The 19,408-nt window shown below is 52.3% G+C and overlaps 1 protein-coding gene across 1 annotated transcript; it reads left to right on the top strand.

Annotated features, from left to right (window-relative positions):
• Positions 1 to 426: 426 nt before the first annotated feature.
• On the top strand, positions 427 to 2,028 carry MGAT3 (beta-1,4-mannosyl-glycoprotein 4-beta-N-acetylglucosaminyltransferase). The gene has a single exon (XM_060113865.1). The coding sequence runs from the start codon at positions 427 to 429 to the stop codon at positions 2,026 to 2,028; it is 1,602 nt and encodes a 533-aa protein (XP_059969848.1).
• Positions 2,029 to 19,408: the final 17,380 nt, after the last annotated feature.

Here is a 19,408-nt window from a genome sequence, read left to right as displayed (position 1 = left end):
TGCAGGGTTGCGCTTTTCCCAGGATGCATTTTGTTCCTGGAGCAAAGCCTAGCAATGCAGCTGGTACAGTCAGGGTGGGGCGGGCCAGGTGCTGGAGCAGGTTGCCAGGGGTATGTGTGGTGACCTGGTGGTCTTGGAGCGGACAGGTTGTGGGAGTGGAGGGGTCCTGAGCCTGGTGGGGTTTTCTTGATGCTGGGGCTTCCAGGAGTCCTCCTTGGTGCAGTGAGTTGGACTCACAGGCTTGACTTCTACAGGAGTCGCCTGGAGGTGACTTCCTCCAGGGTCACTAGGCGCTGGTCAGGACATGCACAAACACGGTAGCAACAAAACCTTCCCCATTCCCTCCCTTAGCAGAAGAGCCTCAGGCTCCCCTTGCCCGGGTCTGCAGACCCCTGACCCATCTGCTGTCTCCCTGTTTCCTGCAGGATGAAGATGAGACGCTACAAGCTCTTTCTCATGTTCTGTATGGCCGGCCTGTGCCTCATCTCCTTCCTGCACTTCTTTAAGACCCTGTCCTATGTCACCTTCCCCCGAGAACTGGCCTCCCTCAGCCCTAACCTGGTGTCCAGCTTCTTCTGGAACAATGCCCCGGTCACGCCCCAGGCCAGCCCCGAGCCGGGCAGCCCCGACCTGCTGCGTACCCCACTCTATTCCCACTCGCCCCTGCTCCAGCCGCTGTCGCCAAGCAAGGCCACGGAGGAAATCCACCGGATGGACTTCGTGCTGCCTGAGGACACCACCGAGTACTTCCTCCGCACCAAAGCCGGGGGCGTCTGCTTCAAGCCAGGTACCAAGACGCTGGAGAAGCCGCCACCAGGGCGGCCAGAGGAGAAGGCAGAGACGGGCGAAGGCGCGTCGGCGCGGGGCCCGGGCCGGCAGCTGCTGAGCACCCGGGAGCGGCCGGGGGGCCGCGGCGCGCGGCGCAAGTGGGTGGAGTGCGTGTGCCTCCCAGGCTGGCACGGGCCGAGCTGCGGCGTGCCCACCGTGGTGCAGTTCTCCAACCTGCCCACCAAGGAGCGCCTGGTGCCCCGGGAGGTCCCGAGGAGGGTCATCAACGCCATCAACATCAACCATGAGTTCGACCTGCTGGACGTGCGCTTCCACGAGCTGGGCGACGTGGTGGACGCCTTCGTGGTGTGCGAGTCCAACTTCACGGCCTACGGGGAGCCGCGGCCGCTCAAGTTCCGCGAGATGCTGACCAACGGCACCTTCGAGTACATCCGGCACAAGGTGCTCTACGTCTTCCTGGACCACTTCCCGCTGGGCGGGCGGCAGGACGGCTGGATCGCCGACGACTACCTGCGCACCTTCCTGACGCAGGACGGCGTGTCGCGGCTGCGCAACCTGCGTCCCGACGACGTCTTCATCATCGACGACGCCGACGAGATCCCCGCTCGCGACGGCGTGCTCTTCCTCAAGCTCTACGACGGCTGGACGGAGCCCTTCGCCTTCCACATGCGCAAGTCACTGTACGGCTTCTTCTGGAAGCAGCCGGGCACCCTAGAGGTGGTGTCGGGCTGCACGGTGGACATGCTGCAGACGGTGTACGGGCTGGACGGCATCCGCCTGCGCCGCCGCCAGTACTACACCATGCCCAACTTCCGCCAGTACGAGAACCGCACAGGCCACATCCTGGTGCAGTGGTCGCTGGGCAGCCCCCTGCACTTCGCCGGCTGGCACTGTTCCTGGTGCTTCACGCCCGAGGGCATCTACTTCAAGCTGGTGTCCGCCCAGAACGGCGACTTCCCCCGCTGGGGTGACTACGAGGACAAGCGGGACCTCAATTACATCCGGAGCTTGATCCGCACGGGGGGCTGGTTCGACGGCACGCAGCAGGAGTACCCGCCAGCCGACCCCAGCGAACACATGTATGCCCCTAAGTACCTGCTCAAGAACTACGACCAGTTCCGCTACCTGCTGGACAACCCCTACCAGGAGCCCAAGAGCACAGCAGACGGTGGGCGGCGGAGCAGGCGTCCGGAGGGAAGGCCACCTGCCAGGAGCAAATTGGATGTGGTTGAAGGCTAAGGCTGTATGATCTTATAGGGCTGGTGGCCGGGGTAGGGGGGTGGGCAGCTGCCCCCCTGTTACCTTCCTGTCTCCTTCCGCCATCTGGGTGGCTCTTAAGAGAACCAGGAGTGGATAGGTGGGGGAGTCTTTCCTACTCAAGCCCTTGTGAATCCAGGGTCAGGCCTGTGAGCTCAGAAAACATCCTTCCTTGTCAGGAGAGGAGAGCGGGCCCTTTCACCCCTCCAAGAGTGCTGCAGCCAGGAGGCGCCAACGGAGAGTGCACGGTTGTTACTGGGGAGCAGGGCAGGGTGGGGAAGGGAGCCTGCAGGAACTCCCTAGGGCAGCCAAGTGGGAGCTACGGTCCCCTCCTGGGAGAAGCCCACCATTCGGCCTCCTGGGGCTTTGGAACTGCAGTGGGAAAGGGGGATGCCGGGAGATCCCAGGGCTCTGTAAATAGATGCACTTGGGCCCAGGAGGAAGAAGGGACACCAAGGTTGGAGGGGATGAAAAGTGGCAGCTGGAAGGAAGCCCCGATGGATGCTTTGTAGTGTCCTCAGGAGTGCTGAGCCAGAGGGAGCAGGGACCTCCACCCCCCTGCCCCACAGGACACACTGCACAGATGGCCCTGTGCCCCCAGCCCCTCCGGACCTGACACAGGTGCGGGGCCTGGGGAAGCCTGGGAAGTCTTCCTTTTGGTTCCAAACTTGGCCTTGGCATTCCTTCTTACTTTTGATATCACTGTCTTGTGGGCTGCCCGCCCAGTCCTTGCAAGGCCAGGAGTCCAGTTCTCAGGGTGGGATGGGACCACCAGCCAGCCTAATAAGTCAGACCTGGGGGAGGAGCCTCCTCCTCCCCTATCACCCCTTCCCACTGGAATCCACAGCCCCAGCTCTCCACCATCTCAAGTGGAGTCACCCATGTGCCCCTCCTTGGGGCTGGCTAGGGGCCAGGAAGGAGCCATGAGGCTGCCCTGGGCCCAAGAGGGACATTAAGGCCAGTTGTATGTCATCTCATTCCTTAGTTGCCTCGTGGGGGAGGGGGATGTATTGTTAGAGTAGATTCTAAGCTGCTGTAATTAAGAGACCCCCAAATACAGTGGTTTAAGCAGACAGAAGCTTGTTTCTAACTTAACTCTCCAGAGGGAGGTTGTCTGGATCTCGTAGGGCAGCTCTGCTTTCCTTCATCACACTTTCCAATTCTGGGTAGAGTGGCTGCTCGAGCTCCCACTGTCACATGTGCATCCATGTCTGAGGGAAGCAGAAAAAGGCATGGAAGTGCACACCCTTCCTGTTAAGAGCATGAGCCAGAGATGGCACAGTCACTTCCGATGGCATCTCACTGGCCAGGACTTAGTCACATGGCCACAAGTAGCTGCAAGGGAAGCGGGAAAAGTAGTTTTCATCTGGGCTGCCCTGTTCATTTATTAAAGGAAGGAGGAGGAGAGGATGGATATGGGTACAGGAGCATCTCTGGCTCGAGGGGAGGAGGGGAGAGGGTAGAAATGACTGTTGCAGTTGTAGATCCTGCTTGCATGTTCAGAGCTCCTGAAACCTGCCCCTGCCCCCCTCACTGCCAGCCCAGGGCCGGGGTGCAGTGAGAGCCTGCCGCTGTGGGCCAGGAGAGACGTCCCTTCCCCGAGGCCCCCTCAGATGTTTATCCAGTGATGCCGGGTCGCAGAGCCTGCCTGTGGAACTGTACGTGTTTGTGCGTGTGTGTGTGTGTGTGTGTGTGTGTGTATTTATGGGCATGGGTGCATGCTTGCTGTATACTTGTACGTGACTGTGTTGGTGCGTCCCTGTACATATATGCTTGTGTGTGGATGTGGAAGCAGGGCCCAGGCCACCCTTCCCGAGACCTGGAGCCTGGGGCCACACCTCCTGCAACTTCCCAAAATGACTGAGGCAGAAAGCAAGCTGGGGAGCCCGGAAAGCCAGGCTAAAGGGGATGTTGGGTCCGTCTGTCTGTCTGTCTTTCAGTCCAAGGAATGAGAATCCTCCCGACCAGAGTGCTGTGGGACTGAGAGCCCACCACGACCCCCTGGCCCCTTCCCTCCACCCCAGCCCCTCCAGCCTCCAGCCGGGACTTTCTTGGGGTGTCTTATTGGGGGTTTCCTGATAGGCCGGGAGAGGAGGGCGTCTCCTTTGCTACAGCTCTGCCTGGGGAGGCTCCCGGCGTGGGTGTGGCTCGGGGAGCTGGCAGCGGAGCAGCCTCCGGCAGGCGGGCGTGAAGCAAGTGTGGGGGTCCCTGTTGCCCCCACTGTCCCTCCTGTCGAGGAGGTGTCCTGAGGGAACCCTTCCCTTGGAGGTAAAGCAGCCCCCTTCTCTCTGGCCCCTCTTGCGGCTAAGGGGCTCAAGAGGTCATGGTGTCCCTGTGGCTCTGGGTCACCCAGGCCAGGGTGACCTGGCCTCACCTCCAGCTACCTCTGCTCCCCGCCCGGCAGGCAGTCCCTGGGGGCTTCTGACTCGTGCCTGAGCCCCAGCCCAGGGCCCCCCTCCTTGACAGCTTCCTCGCCCCACGCCCCTGGCACCCTCTGCTGCTGCAGGGATGCCCCCCTCCAGGCTGTCAGGGGTCCCTGGCCTCCAGTTCACCAGCTCAGGGGCAGGGGAAGGCGGAGGGGAGGAGGAGCTCAGACCTGCCAGGCCCCACCTTCCCTCTCAGACCCAGGAGGGGCCGGCACGTTCACGGTCACCGCCAAGTGGAGGCCTGGCCATGGAGCAGAGTGCACAGCTTCCAGCAGGCCGTGGGGGCCAAGGCATGGGATTGAAGAGTTTCACTTATAGGCACGTCAGACACTGGGAATTTCGAGGGCAGGGGAGCCTGGGCCACTCCCCCAGTACGAAGGGAAACCAAACTGTGAATGTGAGCACCAGTGCACTGCTGGCCCTGGCGCCGTAGCCAGCTTTCTTTCTCTGGGAACCACCCGCCCTATGGCCTCCAGACTCAAGGAGGCCCAGCACACCTCGGATCATGTTGGTTCCCATGGGCAGGCGTGGAAGAGCTTTGGCGACAAAGGTGACAGGGTGGGGAGACGGGACTTGCCCAAGCAGCAGGCAGGGTCCTGGGAAATGTGTAATTTAAGGACACCAATAATAATAATAGTATTATTTTTTTTGTAAGGGAAAATCAATATGTACATTCTGAAATCATTTTCTCTGTAAATGGTTGGATTTCATTTCACCCTTAAAGGGATGCTTAAAGGAGAAGATAATATTAATAATAAAAACAGCTACAAAGTCTGCAGTGTGTGCTTGAGTGGCCAGTTTGGGGGTGTTCTGGGGCAGGGAGGGGTGCAAGTGGGTAGCTGTGGTCTTGCTGGGTCGGTGGGGTGTGAGCCTTCCTGAGGACTGGACAGCGGTGAGGGAGGGGCCATTCTGAGCATCTTCATTTAGAGATGCAGTTACCCCCTCCCCTTGCCCTGACCAAGGGAGCATCTGTCCCTCCCCCCGGCGGAAACGGGCCTGGAAAGGGAGGGCGCTGACAGTCCTTCATAGAAGGACCTGGCCTGGCTATACCCACCCTCCTGAGGTGGGTGGGGACCCCTTTGGGGATCTAGATGAAGACTTTGTGCCTCTAGTGAGAGTGGAGCGATTCTCCCACAATTGTGCTCAGTGGTCTTCCTCCCTATGCCTGTCAGGGGTCCTAAGGCCACACAGCCACTTGGTGGCAGACCAGGGCCAGATCTGAATTTCCAGGACTAGTCCTGTCACCAACCCTCTGGGGCAGGTAAGGGCGGCAGCCTCCAGGATGGGTCATCTCCCCTGTGGAGCTAATCTGGACCTGTGCTGTGATGGTGTCTGGGCTGTGGAATATGGGGACTTCCTGACAGCTTCCTCTAGGCCTTCTGGATCCTGGCATTGTCCTGGGGAGGGGAGCCTCTGGGTATATTCTAAGGAGAGTGTCAGAGATGGTGGGAGAGGACACACTTTGAACTCTGCCTTGGTCCCTCGTGGGGTGGCTGTGAAGCAACTGTCTGTGGGGAGACTGAGGCTGGGGATAGGAAGAGGAGTGACAGCAGTGTTGGTGGCTGGAGCAGGGGCTAATGCCTCCTGAGCCCCTGCAAATTGCCAGGCACTGTACGCACGTAACTCTGATGCCTGGACTCCCGGCCACACCCCCAAAGCCCAGGAAGGCGCCTGCAGGTGCAGGATTGAGCAAGAGTGGAAGAGATGTAGATGTCGCATCTATCTGGAAGAGAGCGGTGGTGACCCACTTGCCACTTAAGGTAAGCTTACAGCCCTTAAATCACATCTGAGAGAATTCCCTGGCAGTCCAGTGTTTAGGACTTGGCATTCACACTGCCGGGGCAGTGAGGCCAAAAAAACAAAAAGTCTGAGAGTGAATCATGACCATCATAAACATTTACAGACATTATTTATTAAATGCCTATTTTGTGCCAAACTCTGGGCTAAGAGTGTTCCCTCCCCATCATTCCCATTTTACAGATGTGGAAAGTGAGGCTTGGACACATTAAATAGGCAGTGAATGGCAGAGTCAGAGTTTGCCTAAACCCAGAAGCTGATCTCTTAACTGCCAAACTGCACTTCCTCTATCAGCATCCACTTGGGGAGGAGGAGGAAGGGGGAGAAGAGGCGAGGAAGCAGATGAGGAGCAGAGGATGGTGGTGACGCCTGTGTCAATGTTCAGACATCATCCAGGCTCCTAACTGAGCCAGGCACAGTGCTGGGTCACCGGACACTGAGAGCGAGGACAGTCCCTGTCCTCAGGAGGACCACAGTCAGTGGGGGAACACAGACAGGGAAGCACGACCTCAGGACGGTGAGGTGAGGCTGGCACAGAGTCCTCAGAGCCCAGAAACCGGCATGGTGCTCTGTCCGTGACCATCAGGTACAACACTCCCCCTCAGCTGGCCGTCCAGGAGGGTGTGGGGTGCTTACGGGCTCCATGACCTTGGGAAGGACGCGTATTCCCTTCCAGACTCAGTCTTCTCTCTGTAAAAATGGCCCATAGAAAGCTTTAACCAGTCATTAACCACCGCCCTGTCCAGTTCGCTTTGCAAGTTGGAGCTTCAGCTGTGTGCACATAAAACCCCCAAATCCCGAAGGCCCATCATCCTGGAGCCCATTGGAAGTCCCCACCCATGTGCCCCAAATCATGAAACATCCACAAATCTCTGGTTAAAGCTCAAAGAAGTGAAACGCCTTGCCCAGGGCCAGCCTTCTGGCCAGCATCCTTGGCCCCTCACCTGCTGTTCTAGTGAATTTCCAGAGACTCCGTTATTGCAGGAAACTAACTCTTTCAAATTTTAATAGTTTTTTTTTTCTTACTCTATTGCTTATTTATTGCTGTAACACAAACCACCCTGAAATTTCGTAGATAAAACAACAATCTATCTGCTCACAGTTCTACCATTCAGGCTGGCTTCAGCTGAACAGTTCTTCTGCTCAGCAGCGGGCGGGCATCTGCTACAGGGACGCACCCACCTGCTCAGACACGACCTACATTGTTGGTGACAAAGGAAGGGGTAACGCACAAAAGAATGAGCCTGTCAGTCAGTCAGCCATCACACACAGACAGGACTCCCCAAACCTCACAGACCCACTGAGAAGACGCTCTGAGAAGGACCCCACATCACCCATGAGGTCTACTGCCAAAAAAGGCATTGCCTGACGACAATCCCAAGGAAGCATCACACAAACCCACATTAAGGAACAATCTACAAAAAAAATGGCCCTTCATATATACACCCCCCCTTATTGCCTGCAACCCTGTCCTGCAGTATTTGCGAGAAAAGCCCTACCCTGTATCAGTATCACAGACCATCTTATATATATATATATATATATATATATATATATATATATTTGTTTGTTTGTTTATTTATTTATTTTTGGCTGCACGCAGGCTTTCTCTAGTTGCGGCAAGTGGGGGCTCCTCTTTGTTGTGGTGCGTGGGCTTCTCATTGCGGTGGCTTCTCTTGTTGTGGATCATGGGCTCTTGGCGTGTGGGCTTCAGTAGTTGTGGCACGCGGGCTCAGTAGTTGTGGCTTGTGGGCTCTAGAGCGCAGGCTCAGCAGTTCACAGACCATCTTTGAAGCACCTATCCTAGACTACTGAAAGCTTCCAGAGACAAAACATCAACAGTCACTCAGATCATTACCAGTGTGGCCTCAACATGTGGCCTGGTTGTCCCCATCATCCCAACTGGTCAAGGCCAGAGAACTCAATCCAGTCTCATGAGCGGAACTGCTTTAGCCACTAAGCTGTGGGGTGATTTGTTACACAGCTAGTTGTGGCCCTACATAACTGATACATTTTGCTTTCAGTTAATGACAGAAAAGCCAACCCAAACTAGAAAAGCAGAGAAGGAATTTATTGGTTTGCTGGGGGTAAAGTTCAGTAATGGCAAAAGCTTTGGATCCAGCTTGAGGCAGAGCTCAGGGTCACGTTGTCCTCCAGCTCTCTCTGTGGCTCAGCTCAGGTCCACATCCCAACCTGTGTTGTCCTTATTCTCAGATGGGTTTACCCCTCATGCCTGCAAGGTGGCTGTAGCAGCTCCAGGTCTCACACCATCTCATCTTGTGTACTCAGCACAGAAGAAGTAGAGCTCCTCCCCCCAAAAGTCCTGTGCCTGGATCTCACTGACTTGGATGTGGTCATGTGATCATGCCTTGAGCACTGAGACTGGAGGGGGGTTGGAATACACTGATCGCCTCACTGAAAATGAGGGGGGATGGTCCCCCCAAAGTGGGGGCAAAGATGTCACCATTGGTACAACCTCAACTGCCTCCATCAAGCCTTTTACCAGTTACCCTTGGTGAACTCCTTCTCCTGGATCATCTATGAAATGAGGCTCTTCATAGGACAGACTTCCAGAGTGGTTGTGAAGATGCTCAGAGCTTGGGACAAAGCCTGGAGCACTGTGAGAGTGTCACAAGTGTGAGTTACCATCATCATGACTATGTGTTCCCGCTCCATTTCCTCACATGGTGCATCTGACACACGGATCACACAGCCTGTCTCAACACCCCTTCCCTTAGCCTCTGTGACTTCTTCTTCCTCCTCCCTGACATTCCTCCTTGGTTGCCTTTCTGGGCTCCTTTTACGCCATGCACCCCTTCAATAATGGGGCTCCCCATGGCTTAGTCCTCGGCCCACTGCTCTGCTTACAGTATATGACTCTAGTCAAGGTGGCGTCGGCTCACTCTCTCCAGGGAGTCCTCTCTCCCGAGCATCTGGTCCATGGATCCCACTGTTAGCTGAGTCCCCAAGGTGTCAAGGTCACCTCAAACACCAAGGAGCCACATGGAACTCAGCTTCCCCACAGGCTCTTCCTCCTGTTCTGTACTTTCCACCCCATTGATGACCCTTCATCTTCCCAATCACAACAGCTGGAAATCTGAGAGTCATTCTTGAATTCTCCCTGATAGTAGCTACCATTTATTGAGTACCTGCTGTACACGGGGACTGTGTTATGATCTAACCATCCAGGGTCCAAATCCCAGATTCCCACTTGCTAATCACATGACCCTAGATGTGTTCATCTCAGCAGTTGTAAAGTAGAGATGACTGGGCTTCCCTGGTGGCGCAGTGGTTAAGAATCCGTCTGCCAATGCAGGGGACAAGGGTTCAAGCCCTGGTCCGGGAAGATCCCACATGCCGCGGAGCAACTAAGCCTGTGCGCCACAACTACTGAGCTTGCGTTAGAGAGCCCGCGAGCCACAGCTACTGAAGCCCGCATGCCTAGAGCTCGTGCTCTGCAACAAGAGAAGCCACCACAATGAGAAGCCCATGCACCACAATGAAGAGTAACCCCCACTCGCCACAACTAGAGAAAGCAGCGCACAGCAACAAAAGACCCAACGCAGCCAAAAATAAATAAATAAATAAGTAAATAAATTTATTAAAAAAGAAAAGTAGAGATGACGACTCAAAGCGTTGGTTGTCGTGGGTATTAAATGATGCCCGTGAAGAAGTTGGCACAGAGCTGGGCACCCAGTAGGCACTCAGGCAGTGCTACCTGCCGTGGACATCTGCACCCGCTCTTTCCCACATCTCTTCCTCCCAGAATTTTTGAATTTTATTTAATTTATATTTTTATATAGCAGGTTCTTATTAGTCATCAATTTTATACACATCAATGTATACTTGTCAATCCCAATCGCCCAATTCATCACACCACCATCCCCACCCCCCCACAGCTTTCCCCCTTTGGTGTCCATACATTTGTTCTCTATATCTATGTCTCAACTTCTGCCCTGAAAACCGGTTCATCTGTACCATTTTTCTAGGTTCCACATACATGCATAATATACGATATTTGTTTTTCTCTTTCTGACTTACTTCACTCTGTATGACAGTCTCTAGATCCATCCACGTCTCAACAAATGACCCAATTTCTTTCCTTTTTATGACTGAGTAATATTCCATTGTATATATGTACCACATCTTCTTTATCCATTCGTCTGTCATTGGGCATTTAGGTTGTTTCCATGACCTGGCTATTGTAAATAGTGCTGCAATGAACTATTGCATGTGTCTTTTTGAATTATGGTTTTCTCTGGGTATATGCCCAGTAGTGGGATTGCTGGATCATATGGTAATTCTATTTTTAGTTTTTTAAGGAACCTCCATACTGTTCTCCATAGTGGCTGTATCAATTAACATTCCCACCAACAGTGCAAGAGGGTTCCCTCCAGCATTTGTTGTTTGTAGATTTTCTGATGATGGCCATTCTAACTGGTGTGAGGTGATGCCTCATTGTAGTTTTGATTTGCATTTCTCTAATGATTAGTGATGTTGAGCAGATTTTCACGTGCTTCTTGGCCATCTGTATGTCTTCTTTGGAGAAATGTCTATTTAGGTCTTCTGCCCATTTTTGGATTGGGTTGTTTGTTTCTTTAATATTGAGCTGCATGAGCTGTTTATATATTTTGGAGATTAATCCTTTGTCCATTGATTCGTTTGCAAATATTTTCTCCCATTCTGAGGGCTGTCTTTTCGTCTTGTTTATGGTCTCCTTTGCTATGCAAAAGCTTTTAAGTTTCATTAGGTCCCACTTGTTTATTTTTGTTTTTATTTCCATTACTCTAGGAGGTGGATCAAAAAAGATCTTGCTGTGGTTTATGTCAAAGAGTGTTCTTCCTATGTTTTCCTCTAAGAGTTTTATAGTGTCCGGTCTTACACTTAGGTCTCTAATCTATTTTGAGTTTATTTTTGTGTATGGTGTTAGGGAGTGTTCTAATTTCATTCTTTTATATGTAGCTGTCCAGTTTTCCTAGCACCACCTATTGAAGAGACTGTCTTTTCTCCATTGTATATCCTTGCCTCCTTTGTCATAGATTAGTTGACCATAGGTGCGTGGGTTTATCTCTGGGCTTTCTATCTTGTTCCATTGATCTATGTTTCTGTTTTTGTGCCAGTACCATATTGTCTTGATTACTGTAGCTTCATAGTATAGTCTGAAGTCAGGGAGTCTGATTCCTCCAGCTCCGTTGTTTTCCCTCAAGACTGCTTTGGCTATTCAGGGTCTTTTGTGTCTCCATACAAATTTTAAGATTTTTTGTTCTAGTTCCGTAAAAAATGCCATTGGTAATTTGATAGGGATTGCATTGAATGTGTAGATTGCTTTGGGTAGTATAGTCATTTTCACAATATTGATTCTTCCAATCCAAGAACATGGTATGTTGGTATCATCTTTGATTTCTTTCATCAGTGTCTTACAGTTTTCTGCATACAGGTCTTTTGTCTCCCTAGGTAGGATTATTCCTAGGTATTTTATTCTTTTTGTTGCCATGGTAAATGGGAGTGTTTCCTTAATTTCTCTTTCAGATTTTTCATCATTAGTGTATAGGAATGCAAGAGATTTCTGTGCATTAATTCTGTATCCTGCAACTTTACCAAATTCATTGATTAGTTCTAGTAGTTTTCTGGTGGCATCTTTAGGATTCTCTATGTATAGTATCATGTCATCTGCAAACAGTGACAGTTTTACTTCTTCTTTTCCAATTTGTATTCCTTTTATTTCTTTTTCTTCTCTGATTGCCATGGCTAGGACTTCCAAAACTATGTTGAATAATAGTGGTGAGAGTAAAGATAGTGGTGAAGATAGAATCTTCACTATCATTATTCTGAATTCTTTTTCTGCAAGGTTGCCTATATCCACTTCATTTAGTTGTTTTTCTGGGGTTTTATCTTGTTCCTTCATCTGGTACATAGTCCTCTGCCTTTTCATCTTGTCTATCTTTCTGTGAATGTGGTTTTTGTTCCACAGGCTGCAGGATTGTAGTTCTTCTTGCTTCTGCTCTCTGCCCTCTGGTAGATGAGGCTATCTAAGAGGCTTGTGCAAGCTTCCTGATCTTCCTCCCAGAATTTAACAATGCATTTTGGCAAGGTTGACACACACACACATGTGCACACACACATGCCCACACATGCACACACCAGCTCCTGAGGTAGCCCTGCATGGCTAAGCCAATTAGTGACATCCGCTGTCAGGTCAGGGCGATTGCTTCAGGGATGGACAAGTGGACCAATTCAGACTAGTGATACAGAAGAAATTGCCAGAAGCTCCTAGAAAAGAAGTTCTCTCTTCTTCAAGAATAATAGAAAAGGAACTACCCCCCTTCCACTACCAGAAAAAATACAGGGGTGTGTGTGGAGCATATAGCTTATAGCACTGGCTGCTGTGTGGAGCCTCCGCTAAAACCCACAGCTAGGACTTCTCAGCTATGTGAGCCCATAAATTCCCTTTTGTTAAAGACACTTTGAGGGACTTCCCTGGTGGTCCAGTGATAAAGAGTCTGATTTCCAATGCTAGGGACACAGGTTCGATCCCTGATCAGGGAGGTAGAATCCTACACGCCGCGGGGCAGTGGGGCCCGCGTGCCACAACTATTGAGTGCCTCAACTAGAGAGAAGTCTATGAGCTGCAATGAAGAGCCTGTGCGCCGCAACGAAAGATCCCACATGCCACAACAATAATCCTGCGTGCCGCAACTCAGACCCGATGCGGCCATAAAGAAAGTGGAATAAATAAATATTTTTTAAAAGATAAAAAATAAAGACACTTTGAGTTGGGTTTTCTGCTACTCACAGCCAAAAACATTTGAACTCATCTGAGGGAACTCATCACTCCTCCGCCAGTTCGTACTCACTATTTTCTCCTCCCAGAACCTTCTGCCACCATTTTGCACCCAACTTGTTCGCTCTTTTGGGCTCCACTCTGGTGTCAGGTTCTCCACACCCGGGTTAGGTGCTGACCTTCTGGGCTCCCGTTCTGCCTGAATGTCTCCAATGATGCCCTTTCCACACGGACTTAGAATTGCCTGCTTTTGTGTTTGTCTCCCAGAAACAGTTCTGGCACAACTCAATGGCTATCAGAGGAATGAATGACTAAACAACTCAACGCCACTAAACAGTGGAGGCGCCAGGATTTGAACCCGGGACTGTCTCCAGTGCTGTCTGATACCCCCACTTCCCTGACCCCATGCTCCTTGGTCACCCCACTCTGCCAGCCCGAGGGCTGGCGTTCTGTCACAGACACCCTCCCTGCCCACCTGAGGGCAGTAGGTGTTCTACAGCCCAAACTTCCTCCTCTGCAGGGCTTGCCCACAGGATCGGCTGCCCCGCAGTTATCCACCCAGCCTGGCCCAGACTTGCCACTTCTACTGAATATCACACTGGATCAGCCTCTGTGGCGTAATTAGAACCTCCAGCCTGTCCTGCCACGCTGCCTCTCTGAAGACCCAGCCTGCCTCACACAAGCCCCCTTTAGGGGGCTCTGCCTTCTAGAGGGTCACACAGGACAAAGCCAGGCCCTCATCCATGTGACAGTCCATCAACGAGGCAAAAATAACAATCCTCTCCCTTCCTTGATCTGCTCTGCCCGCCACTCCCTTGCCCTTCCAGGAACGGGACTTTTAGACTTTCTCCCATTTGGTTCCACAAACATTGGTCAAGGTCTGGGGCGTAGGTTGAGGGGTGGGAGGAACAAGACACGACATTCTTGAGATTTGTACGAGGCAGAGAGTTTCCTGATTCACTCGTTCCAGTTAATGAGACCACTTCTTGGGACAGAAGGCTCTGCTGGGGGTGCTCAATTCAGTAAAACTTTCAAAGAGGCCCCTTGATCGTTAGCATTTGAAGCAATCTGACTAACGTGCTTAGGAAGCAGTTACGTTTTTGCAAATCCCGTTCAGCCCTCAGGAAGCCCCACTGCTAATGCAGTCAGGCACGTGACCCTGCTCCATGACCATCAGTCCTCTGGTCTGACACCCGCTGGTCCTACCACCATATCCGGGCCACTACTTGCCTTTCAACTTCACCCTCCACTCAGTGACAGACTGCTGTGTGACAGGCCCTGAGGAAGATACAGAAATGGACAAGACACATTTTCTGCCTTCCAGGAGCTCAAAATCCATTGGGAGTAGACTGGGGTTTCCCGACCTCACCGCTACCAACATGGTGGGCCAGATCGTTCTTTGCTGGGGGCGCTGTCCTGTGCACTGCAGAGGGTTTAGCAGCATCCCTTAGCTCTACCCGCTAGAGGCCAGTAGAATCCACTCCCCCAAGTGTGACAACCAAACATGTCTCCAGACATTGTTAGAGGTAAGGATCCCAACCACTGAGCATCTGCTGTGTCCACACCAGGCCCTTTGCATATGAGATCTCCTGTAATCTGAATAGTATTTGGGGGGGTTTCCTCCCACTTTCCAGCCTATGAGATTGGAGGTGGGGAGCCTAGGATTTAGGGACATTAAGGGTAGAATTTGCTTAATGGCACACAGCTTCCCAGCTGGGATTTAGGACCAGGGTTCCACCAGCCTTCTCGTGGTGCAGCACTGCCGCCTGGTGGGAGAGCTGGGCATGTCCGTGACCCGCAGCGCTGGCTTCCCTTCTCTCCTTTCCTTCCTCTTTCTTCCTTCTCACTGGACACCACCCAGGATATGAGGTAGATTATACAAATACAGGCCACAGAATGGGAAAGCAAATGTATAAAAATCAGAACCGTGGAAAATGATAACGATAAAAGAAAACCAAACCTAGGATTTAACTCAAAACGCTGAAGGCAGTGCTGGGGGAATGTCAAAGTGCTAGAGGCAGACAGAGGAAAGGGATCCTTTTCTCCCCTTTTACAGAGGAAATGAAGTTTCCAGAACTTGCATGGGAGGTGTCAGAGCTCTGAGGAAGAACACTGGTGGAGGACACACCTCTGGAGCATTTGTCTTGTCTACCCAGCAGGGCTGGGCCTCACCTCTGGGTCCCCAGCACTCTGCCCAGGGCCTGGCCACGCTCACTAAATCCTTGCCGAATTCTACTGACTCAAGTTGCATGTAGTAACTCACCCTTCCTTGGGTGACTGGTCTCCCAGGCCTCTAACTGGCGTTAGAATTAGTAGTAGTAGATGTTGCTATCTGTCCACCGACGTGTCCCCAGTCGGGCCCCAAGGACTCAATTACTGGCCTTGCCATACACCCCAGACCTTGGCCTGGAAATGCAGAAATCATCCATTGTTTTTCCTTTTCCCTCTTCCAGTTTCCCCCTACTAACCCAGTCTCTATGCAGGGCTGCTGCCAGCCCATACAGGCTTTTGTGCAAAATTGGGAAGGGCATCTCTTCCTCAAGACATTTTACTTCCATCTACTGGAAAATTGCCATAATGTACTGATTTCATTACAGTGAGACAAATCACTGCCTTCTGCTAAAGAAATGTCATAAGAAACGTACAACTCTACAAGGTCTAAGATGTGACAGGTGCTCCTTGGATGTGGTGTCCTTGTGCAGTACGTAACCTGAACAACCACACCCAGCAGCCCTGCCTCTACATTCTAGATCTGATTCTATTACCACCCCTTCCCAACTTAAATATAGTCTATAGCTCCTCATCACCTACAGTGCCAAGTCAAAGTTCCTGATGCAGCACCAGGGAGCCTCGCGGAGGACACACTCACCCGGAAGTTGGAAAATGTAAAGTTGTCACAATATTCTGAAGACCTGGAGATGGGGTGCTTACATACACAAGAATTTAATATATGATAAAGGTGGCACTGGGAGAAAGAAGGATTATTTCATAAATATCTGACAGCCATTTAGAAATAAGGCTAATTACAATCCCTCCCTCCCTCCTTACACCAAAGTGAATTCCAGATGAATACGCCACAGATATAAAAATTTTAAAAAGTACAATTTGGTCAGTATTTTCTGTCTCTGGGTGGCTTTACAGTTGAGTGTGTGTGTGTGTGTGTGTGTGTGTGTGTGTGTGTTGCGGGGATCAGTAGGGAGGATTGAGCTGGATAAACTCCCAGGTCTAACAGCGGTGACAGCTGCCATTCATTCATTTCACCCCGACTCTAAGCCCAGAGACCTCAGCCCACCACACCCATCTGCCTCCTGTAACACTTTCTCCTTGACTAGAATATTCTCAGCTCTCTGGCACTCCTAGCCCCTGGGTGTGGGAGCCCTGCAGGTCCCAGCATCCCTCAGGAGCCCACCTCTCAGGCTGCACCCAGGCCTTCTGCTTCAGTTCCTTTCCGGGCTGTGGAAGTATTTACCTTGGACTTGAGCACAGCTGTGCTGTTTTGGTTTCCTTGTGCTGTATTTTAAGGTTTGGTGCTTTGTGATTGGAGCTGGGAAGATATGTCAGAGAGGGGATTCATCTTGACTCTGGTGGGCAGTCAGGCTTTCTCTCCGAATCCCTTTCCTTCCCATATCACATGGAAAATGCTCATGAGGCCTTGGCAGACTCAGCAGACTAGAGGAGCCCAACGGGTCATGCAAACGAGTGAACACCCATGGAGGAGACGAGAGGGAGCGGTGGGGATTGGGGTAAGCTGGGGAGCTCATACTCCGTCCAAAGGTGGTGGCTGCTCCTCAGCATAGGTGGGGGTCCAGTGCTTCCAGATCTTCTAAACATTCAAGCAAACCTGGAAAGCTGTCTTTTATAATTGTCTGCATCTTACAAAGCTCTTTGTGGAGCAAGGAGAACAATTCTCAGTCCAGTCCAGCACATGGACCTCCAGTTTGCCCCTTGAGGAGGGGGAAGCTATAGTCAGCCTGAGTAGTGCCGCCTCATCTGGAAGATGGGTGCATTGATACACAGCCCTCGCAGGCTGTAGTACTGATCCATGGGGATGAAGGATGTAAAGGGAAACCAACTAACATTCATTGAGCGATTGCTCTGGGCTGGGCACGGTACTCAGTCTTCCCGTCCTTCTCCTAAGCCCTGAAATTCCCTGTGCAGAGGTGCACAGGTGAGAACTGGGGAGATGGGATCTGGGCTCCGAGCCCACACATCTGCCGCCCTGGCCACCCACTCCTGCTGCCTGCCAAAGGGAGGTATTCCGTGAACAAGCCTACGTTCCCTTTGCCCATTGCAACAGCACCTGGCAAAACGTGGGCAGCAAAGATTTCACAGGACAATGGGGGAACCTCACTCTTGTCCAGGGATATCAGGTTTTAGTTTGGTGAACCCAGAATCAATGACATCTGAAGACAGCAAAGCCCGTTAGGAGGGGGTTGGCTCTCTGAGAATGATTTCCAGGTCCCTGGCTGCTGACACTCCAGAGCCTCACTGATCTGGCTACAGCCAACATCTCCGTCATCCTGGGTGATAAGAGCATCTGCACCATCACTCCACCCTGGGTTTCCCCGGGAGGGCTGCAGAGGGTTGGTGGGCTGGACTGAGCCTTCTCTCTTGTCATCCAATAGCAATTTCCCTTCACTTCAGAGCATCGAGCATTTACAGAGCGTCTCAATTTTATAAGGCAGCCTCCTGGGCAAAGTAAAGGGAATGAGACTGGAAAGACCCAGGCCTCAGGGTTCTCACTCTCTGCCTTCTTAGGGAAGCCTGGGCCTGCCCTGAGCCACTCCTCCTGCAGGGAAAGGGGTACTTGGCCCGCTCTCACTCTCCCCTCCTGCCCCTCTGTGACATCACTCCAGGGAGGGCTGACTCACACTGGCATTTTCAGCTTCTCTCCCTCTACTGGCTCCTTCCCTCCCCTGCTTGAGGCTAGAACGAGCACCAGCCAACCCCAAGCCCAAGCCCACCCAACCCAATCTGCTTCCCCTCTAACTGTCCTCTCATCTTGCTCTTTCCCTTCTCAGCAAAATCACTGTGTCTCTCTCTACTTTCCATTTACTCTTCAGCCCCTGGGCCTCTGCCCCCACCTCTTGCTGAGCCAGTCAGTCAGAGACCAGCTCCTAACAGGGGAAGGATGATATGGGACTTGCTGGGGCGCTGGCCTCTGTGACCAGGCCCTCCTTCCCCGAAGCCTGCAGGACACTCCTGTCTTCTGACTGGACTTCTCCAGCATCCTTTGCTTCCGGTCGGTGTCCCCAGGGCTGCTCCTCCTTTTCCCCTGCCTCCACCCTTGTCCTGAGTGACTTCATCTAGCCCTTGGATGGTGTGGAGCTCAGACCCTAGTCCCACTGCTTATGGCTCTTCAAGATCCCATCTCCTTGGATGCAAATGGGACAATGACAGTCTTATCCTCACAGGACTCTGGTGGCAGGTGGGGGTTAGTGCGTGTGTCTTGGCACAGGCGGAGAGCTCAGGAACTGTTCACTCTTACTGTCCACTGATAACCCCTTCGAGGGACACCACTGTGGCCTGGGGACTGATCTCCTGCAGGCTCAGCCTGCCCGTCCTGTGGAACCAGGTAGAGCCCTGAGATTTCGGCACCATGGATGCATGTGGGTGCCAGATGCCTGCCCCACTGCCCCACCTCCGTTGCCATGGGAGCATGGGGTGGGCAGGGAGGAGCCTTGTGAGTCTGGAAATAAAGAGAAGACCCTGAAGAGTTAAGAAGAGTGGGGGAGGGGCTTCCCTGGTGGCGCAGTGGTTGAGAGTCAGCCTGCTGATGCAGGGGACACGGGTTCGTGCCCCGGTCCGGGAAGATCCCACATGCCGCGGCTGGGCCCATGAGCCATGGCCGCTGAGCCTGCGCTCCGGAGCCTCTGCTCCGCAACGGGAGAGGCCACAACAGTGAGAGGCCCGCGTACCGAAAAAAAAAAAAAAAAAAAAAAAAGAAGAGTCCGGGGGAGCTGATCTGAAGGGCAGACCCCTCCCCGCCAAGGGACCTCCCTCCTTCCCTCCTAAAAATAATGTTCTGTAGAACAGGAGGGTTCTGTAGAACAGGAGAGATATAAAAGGTCCCCTGGTCTTCCAGCTGGGAATGTCACCAATTAGATTGATTTGCGTCACAAAACTATTTCTTTAAAGAGCAAAGTAGGGCAGCCTTGGAAAGAACACACATTTTGGAGTAAGACAGACCTGGGCTCCACAGCGAGCTTTTTGGCTGCCTGGCTCAGTGTCTTAGAGAAATGCCTGAACCTTTTTCTGCTTTGGTTTCCATCATCAGGATAATCATGCTGACCAAACAGGGTTGTTGGGGTTAGACATAACACAACATTTGTAAACTACTCAATCCAGTGTCTGACAC

The sequence above is a fragment of the Mesoplodon densirostris genome, chromosome 11 (genome assembly GCF_025265405.1).
Source record: "Mesoplodon densirostris isolate mMesDen1 chromosome 11, mMesDen1 primary haplotype, whole genome shotgun sequence".
NCBI lineage: Eukaryota > Metazoa > Chordata > Mammalia > Artiodactyla > Ziphiidae > Mesoplodon > Mesoplodon densirostris.
The sequence above is the reverse complement of the archived record's forward strand: the minus strand, read 5'-3'. Positions and strand labels throughout refer to the sequence as shown.